The sequence below is a fragment of the Vicia villosa genome, unplaced genomic scaffold, assembly GCF_029867415.1.
Source record: "Vicia villosa cultivar HV-30 ecotype Madison, WI unplaced genomic scaffold, Vvil1.0 ctg.000538F_1_1, whole genome shotgun sequence".
Classification (NCBI taxonomy): Eukaryota; Viridiplantae; Streptophyta; class Magnoliopsida; order Fabales; family Fabaceae; genus Vicia; species Vicia villosa.
In genome coordinates, this window is record NW_026705247.1 from 64,901 (window position 1) to 72,034 (window position 7,134).

Sequence of the window (7,134 nt, forward strand, 5' to 3'; positions counted from 1 at the left end):
GGGAATTATCTGCAGGTCTCGATCCATTTGGACCCGTTGTATCCCTTGTTCCTTGAGTGGAATTCGAATTTGCCGCTCCTGATCCTGTGCCTTGTGAGGGATCTTGATCACCCCCTGCACTGGCTGTAACAGCCATTTTCTTGTTGTACCTTCGTTTGGGAACCGGTTGTGCACTGTTTGTTAATTTACCGTTCCTAAGGTTCATACAAGGTCTTGATATTGTCTAGACAAAACAAAGCAATTGATTAAAACAATCCGTTCGACACTGTCCCACTGGGCGTGCCAATTTGTTTACGGTGATTTCCGGTAAACAACCGCTAGTCCTCCAAACTATAATAAATATGATTTGGTTACTCGCAGGATCGACTAGATTGATCCTAGGACACATAGTCAATTAGATTGTTATCAATATTCTTTAGAACCATGTTCATGATTCGTTGTCTTCGACAAATGTTATTCGATTGAAAACATACACTTTTAGTGATGACTTGATTATATGTGATTATGACTTTAAAATGTAAACAACGCAGATAACGTAACATGCAATTCTGTTTAAATGTAAAGAATCTTAAAACATAAAACTGTTAAAGATCTTGAAAGTAAATAACATGAAAGTAAATAACATGAAAGTAAATAACATGAAAGTAAATAACATGAAAGTAAATAACATGAAAGTAAATAACATGAAAGTAAATATACAGTAATGTAAACGACAAGAAGTAAATAGAATGCAAGAATTTAAAGATATTCGAAAACGAAAAGCAATAAAAGATAATACTCATGTATTAAGATGGTGGTGTCATACGTACATTTTCTCAGCGAACTCGTTCTCGTTAACGCTTGATACTTGAGTAAATATGTGAGTGATTTGTACAAAATGAACACACGGAATTCTATCATAAAAAACTCCTATTTATACTAGTTTCGACCATAACGGCCCTACGCTAATCCGCTGCCACGTTTCTCATAAGAACTTCCAGCGATGGCATCTGTGAATAAGCAGTTACGCAACTATCTTCGAATTTCAAATCTTCCCGCCTGAGTCCATCTTCGACGCGTGGCAGTATGTTAATAAACACTTACTAACAAACACGCTAAATAATAATACTTAAGCAATTTATAAATTTTGTCTAAGTCTTCGAGGATATGTCCTTCCAATAGCTTTCAGTAGCCATCACCTTCATAAAAAACTTAGACGTTTCTTGCTATCGAAACATGGCCATCAGTAGCCATTTTATATTTCTCAGAGATGGTCATCAGTAACCACCTTGCCTTCGATCATACACTCCTTCGAAGCACATATATTTGTTCAACGAAATCTTCAGCTAACACCATGTCCATCACTAGGATGAACATAATATGGACTGGTTTGATCAAGTTGTAGATTAATGGATGGATCATTTTGTGGTGGTTCCATTGATGAAGAAATTTGAGTAGAGAATCAGAGAAAGAAGATGAAAATGATGAGAGGTTGGATCGAAATGGCAAATAATACCATGTTAGAGTATTGAAGAATGCATGAAGAATATTGAAGAATGTATGGAGAAGATGAAATAGAAAAATGAAACTACATAGAAACAGAAAATGGAGAAGCTGCAATTGTATTGATTGAACTCAAAGTATCAAAGAGACTACAACCAACTATATATACAAGCTATATAACCAACTAACAAAATGATTACTAAAAATAGAAAACTCTAATTAACTGTAACAAAATTTTAAAACTAAAGTTTCTCAAATTGTCAAGTTTGTTGATTACTTGATTCATGCTTTCTAAGACCCTTCCTCAAGCTCAAGTTTCATGCTTTCTAATAATGTGAGCTTAAAATTTTAGCCTACCTCACAAAAAGTACGAACAAAACAAACATGCTCGACGAGTCGGTCCTATTTTACCACTCTTAATCATAAACGTAAGATGTTTTGAGATGTTTGACTTTCATTTTAACTATCTATAAAGTAATACAAAAGACTAATTGTAACGAATTGAGAATGTAAAACAATTAATTTCTTTTTAAATTTATCTTTTTCATGTTTTTAAAAGTCTGGCCTGGCCTGAAAGCCTATTTAAAAAGCCTTTATTTCATTAAAGTTTTTAATTTATCCATATTACTTAAGAAGCCTTATAGGTCGGCCTATATATGCATATATAAGTAGACCTATTTAGCCTTTGTTATATATATATATATATATATATATATATATATATATATATATATATATATATATATATATATATATATATATATATATATATATATATATATATGGTAGTCTATTTAGCCTTTTTTTCTAATATATATGTCTACATGAACCAACTTATTTAGCATATTTCTAATATATATATGAAAATATAGGCTGGCCTATAAGGCTTCATAGGCTTTATTAATAGCCTAAGCCTGACCTATTTAATAAAATAGGCTTTTAAAAAAGCCTAAGCCTTGCCTTTTTATTAAATAGGCCTGGCCTAGGCCTATGTAGGCTGGGCCGTAGGCCCCTGTAGGCCGGCCTGGTCTATTCCCACCCCTGATTGTAACCAAAAAGAGAAAAGAAAGGGGATAGATAGATGACAAAACTCAATTGAAAAACCTAACCTAATTTAGAGGAATCAAATAGCTTAATTGTCTTCTAACCCCCGGCAAGAGAAAGAGAAAGAGACAAACACCTCTTCGGAGATCTCAAAGGTTTTTTCTCTTCCTCCTTTTCATCTTCAACCAACCCTCGTTTTCTCCGAACACCAAACTCTCTCTCTTATTTACCCCCCTTTCACTTTCTTCACACCCCCCAATCAAGCTCCAATTTTTATGGCTACCCTTTACTCAACTCACTGTCGTTCTTTCCCTTCCTCTTCCTCCACCTCTTTCCCTCCTTCCAACCGCTTTCCCGCCGCCACTGTTTCTCTCAAACCTCATCCCCATTTGGTTCAGCACCTCTCAGTTCATACCCAACAACATGACGGTTAGTTAGTCTCTTTCCCTTTTTCACTAGTGTTTTCTATTACCCTTTTGTTTATTTTATCTAAATTTTCAATTTTTACTTCTTTTGTAGCATAGTATATTGACATGAAATTTTGTAGTATAGTGATAGAATTGATTGAAGATGAATGTTTATATTGTCTTATTTATAAGAAAATGTTTATTTTTTAGATTCATTGAATAATCGATGTATGTGGTCTATATATTGTTCATGTACATTGGTCTTATACATAGGACTAGAGGGAGTATTTTGTTGAAATTTCTTTGGTTTTAGTATGGTGATGGTGTATGAATGTAGGTGCAGCGACTGTAACTCCGGTTGAAAGCAACCATAGTGGCAAGCGACTGAGACCGGAAGTATTGCCGGTTATATCCTTGAAGGAGTCTGAAGTTGAGGTTGATTTTGAAAAGGATGAAAGTGAGGTTACTGTTAGTATAACTGTTGTTGGAGCTTCTGGAGACCTTGCCAAGAAGAAGATATTTCCGGCGCTCTTTGCGCTTTACTATGAGGGGTTTCTCCCTAAGGTTGGATATTGATAGATAGTTGTGTTTTATTTGTATATTTTGATTGGTTATGTGGTTGGGTTGGAATTGAGTTATTGCTTTACTTTATGGCAGCACTTCACTGTTTGTGGTTATGCTCGAAGTAAGATGACTGACGCAGAATTGAGAACTATGGTTAGCAAGACTCTTACATGTAGAATTGATCAAAGGTATATATATTTTCTACATGTTCTCTTTGGTTTCAGTCTTATATAGTGTAGTGTACGGTAGTGTCGTTAAATAGCGACTATGGTGATGATATAACATAGTGGAATTTGAATGCATCACTATTGTTCCACAATATGCTATTTAGTACAAAATACTTCGGCTATAGCATTGCTACATGGCAAAATTTCAATAAACCATTATTTTCTACAATTCGCGATTGATATCACCAGCGTTTGCACGTGTAGTTTTTAGATAAAAGTGATTTCTTTATATTTTCTTGGGGGCATGGTTTGATTATAGCTTTGGACTTGTCATTATAAGGGTGAAGTTGATGCCTTTTTATTGCTAATGACACAAAATTCACAATTCTATGGTTATTTAAGTTTCCTATGTGTTATGCTTTGGAGACATTTTTGATGTTAGTTTATGATGTGGAGTTTCAGAGAGAACTGCAATGAAAAGATGGAACAATTTCTTAAAAGATGTTTCTATCATTCGGGTCAATATGATTCTCAGGAAAATTTTGCAGCACTAGACAAGAAGCTGAAGGAACACGAGGTAATTGGACAAAAGAATATGATAAACTAAATCTATATTAACTCAATATGGTTCCGATGTCGTTGGAACTTTGAATTTAATGAGAATCCGTTTGAATTCAAAAACTACTTTTGTAGGGTGGGAGAGCTTCTAATCGCCTGTTTTATCTTTCAATTCCTCCTAATATATTCGTAGATGCTGTAAAGTGCGCAAGTTTGTCAGCTTCTTCTGGTAATGGTGGCTGGACCAGAGTCATTGTTGAAAAGCCTTTTGGCCGTGATTCAGAATCCTCAGCTGCTTTAACAAAATCGCTCAAGCAGTATCTGACCGAGGATCAAATTTTCAGGTTTTCTAACTTAACTATATCCCTGTTTCTATCATATAAGGGATTATGTATAAGCTATTTCTATAAATGATTATGTATAAGCTATTTCCAGGCTGTTTTCATAAGTTATCCTGGAGAACTATAAAAGTAAATTGAAAACAACTTATGGACTTATCATAAGTTGTTTCCCTATACTCTTTCAATAGTCTCACAAGTGCTTATGTCGGTAGATAAATTCAAATAAGTCAATCCAACCAGGCTCTAATTTGCAAATTTTAAGGATTGTTAAGTGTTTAATTTGACATTGAAAAATCTTATGCAGAATTGATCACTATCTTGGGAAAGAGCTTGTGGAAAATCTTTCTGTTCTCCGATTCTCAAATCTAATTTTCGAACCATTATGGTCAAGGCAATACATAAGAAATGTACAATTGATATTCTCAGAAGATTTTGGTACCGAAGGACGTGGCGGGTAACCTTTCCTCCTTTGCAACTTTTACACTTTTTTCTGATCTTAATACAGTGATTCTCATATATTTTCCTATTTGTACCATGTGTAGGTACTTTGACAATTACGGTATAATTAGAGATATTATGCAGAATCATCTACTTCAAATACTAGCCCTCTTTGCAATGGAAACCCCTGTTAGTTTGGATGCAGAAGACATTAGAAATGAAAAGGTCTCGTATTGTTATCCACTTGAGCTATGCATCGGGGACTCATGGTCTCTGTAGCACCGACACCTCTAAAAAAAGACATGTCTGTGTCCGTATTGGATACCAACACTTGTGATTACGTTCAATTTATTTTTTTATTTTTAATTACTATCGGTGTCTGGTGTCCATATGATGTCTGGGTCCGTGCCTTATATTCAAATCTTTCAAATAATTGTAATTTCTCATCACTTTGAATTGCTTGATGGATCTCAGGTCAAGGTTCTACGCTCAATGAGACCGATTAAACTTGAGGATGTAGTTTTAGGCCAATATAAGAACCACACAAGAGGAGGTGTTGCATATCCAGCCTATGTTGATGACAAAACTGTACCAAAGGGAAGTTTAACACCAACTTTTGCCGCAGCTGCCCTCTTCATAGATAATGCAAGATGGGACGGGGTTCCTTTTTTGATGAAGGCCGGGAAAGCGTTGCATAGCAAGAGGTAAGTGAAGGAATAAGTTTGGCACAATATCGTCAATTCTAGATTGCAGAAAATAGCAGTTTGCTAATTCTGCTACACTACATTGCTAAAGCGCTGATAGTCACTATTTGACAATACTTTGTACTAAATAGCGTATCGTGGAATAAAAGCGATTTCTCAAATAATGCTACACCATAGTGTTATAGTGTTGCAATCGCCGCCATTTGACAAGATTGGTTTTGTATTTCCGTGTTGTTTAATGCTTCCTTTTTATTAAACTTCTATGTCATTTTGGATTCAGAGCTGAGATAAGAGTACAGTTCAGGCGCGTCCCGGGCAATCTGTACAATCGAAATTTCGGGGCAGATCTTGATCGGGCCACAAATGAACTTGTTATAAGAGTTCAGCCCGATGAAGCTATCTATTTGAAAATCAACAACAAAGTACCAGGACTAGGAATGAAGTTGGACCGCAGTCATTTGAATCTTCACTATGCAGCAAGGTATAAATCTCTTGACCCAAAAAAATCAACTTTATTATCGGTGTCGACGTGTCCATGTCTAAGTCCGTGCTTCATAGAATTTGACACTTTCTAAGAAATTTTAGGCTGATAATATTTTGATGCTTATTTCAGATACTCGAAGGAAATACCAGATGCTTACGAGAGGCTACTTCTCGACGCAATTGAAGGAGAAAGAAGACTCTTTATACGCAGTGATGAACTCGACGCTGCTTGGTCACTCTTTACGCCCGTGCTGAACGAGATAGAAGATAAAAAGATAACTCCAGAATACTATCCTTATGGTAGTCGTGGTCCTGTTTGCGCTCACTATCTTGCAGCCAGATACAACGTACGATGGGGCGATCTCGGTTTAGATGTAGAACAATAATACGGAACAGTTTGTCGCGATTGTTATCGGCCTCCGATGTTAGCTAACACGCCTGTTGATTTGCGGTTTCTTGCCGGGTGCGGTTTTATTTTTTATTTTGAATAATACACTTGTATGGTAGGAAGGAATGCATGAAAAGATGTAAAGTAATAAGGCATTAAAGTGAAGAATAGGGTAATGGAGCATTGAGATTTTTCATTTGTTTATTTTTGGTTAGGTGGAAGGGATTGGGATATGGTAAATGCTTCATGTAGTTTTCATTTGAATGTATTTTGATTGAGGGGAATGATAAGTTTAGGCATTGAATATGCAGGTTTGGGCAATTTGGTCTTTAAAATTAATTGAAAATCTTTGATCATGTTATAGTATGTAAAATTGTCTCAAGAGACTATTGTGATAGAATATTTCCAATTTTAAGGATCATGCTTTTTATAAAATATACTAATGTTCATTTTTATCATATTCTTTATTATTTGCTATTATTATTTTTTAATTTATACAAAAGTTTAAAATTTGTGATAACATTTATTTATATTTATGTATTGTTGTAAATAAGTTGT

At 35.0% G+C, this 7,134-nt stretch overlaps 1 protein-coding gene across 2 annotated transcripts; it reads left to right on the forward strand.

Annotated features, from left to right (window-relative positions):
- The first annotated feature begins 2,556 nt into the window (after nt 1-2,556).
- LOC131629217 (glucose-6-phosphate 1-dehydrogenase, chloroplastic-like) lies at nt 2,557-6,882 on the forward strand. 2 transcript variants are annotated; one of them, XM_058900013.1, is made up of 10 exons: nt 2,557-2,955; nt 3,277-3,497; nt 3,591-3,685; nt 4,127-4,241; nt 4,358-4,566; nt 4,868-5,017; nt 5,106-5,226; nt 5,476-5,705; nt 5,986-6,186; nt 6,319-6,882. In XM_058900013.1, exons 1-10 carry the CDS (start codon nt 2,802-2,804, stop codon nt 6,572-6,574), a joined length of 1,752 nt encoding a protein of 583 aa, XP_058755996.1. In that variant the 5' UTR covers nt 2,557-2,801; the 3' UTR covers nt 6,575-6,882. The 2 variants fall into 2 exon arrangements, with proteins under 2 accessions (XP_058755996.1, XP_058755995.1); XM_058900012.1 differs by having other exon boundaries at nt 2,559-2,955; nt 3,271-3,497.
- Nucleotides 6,883-7,134: the final 252 nt, after the last annotated feature.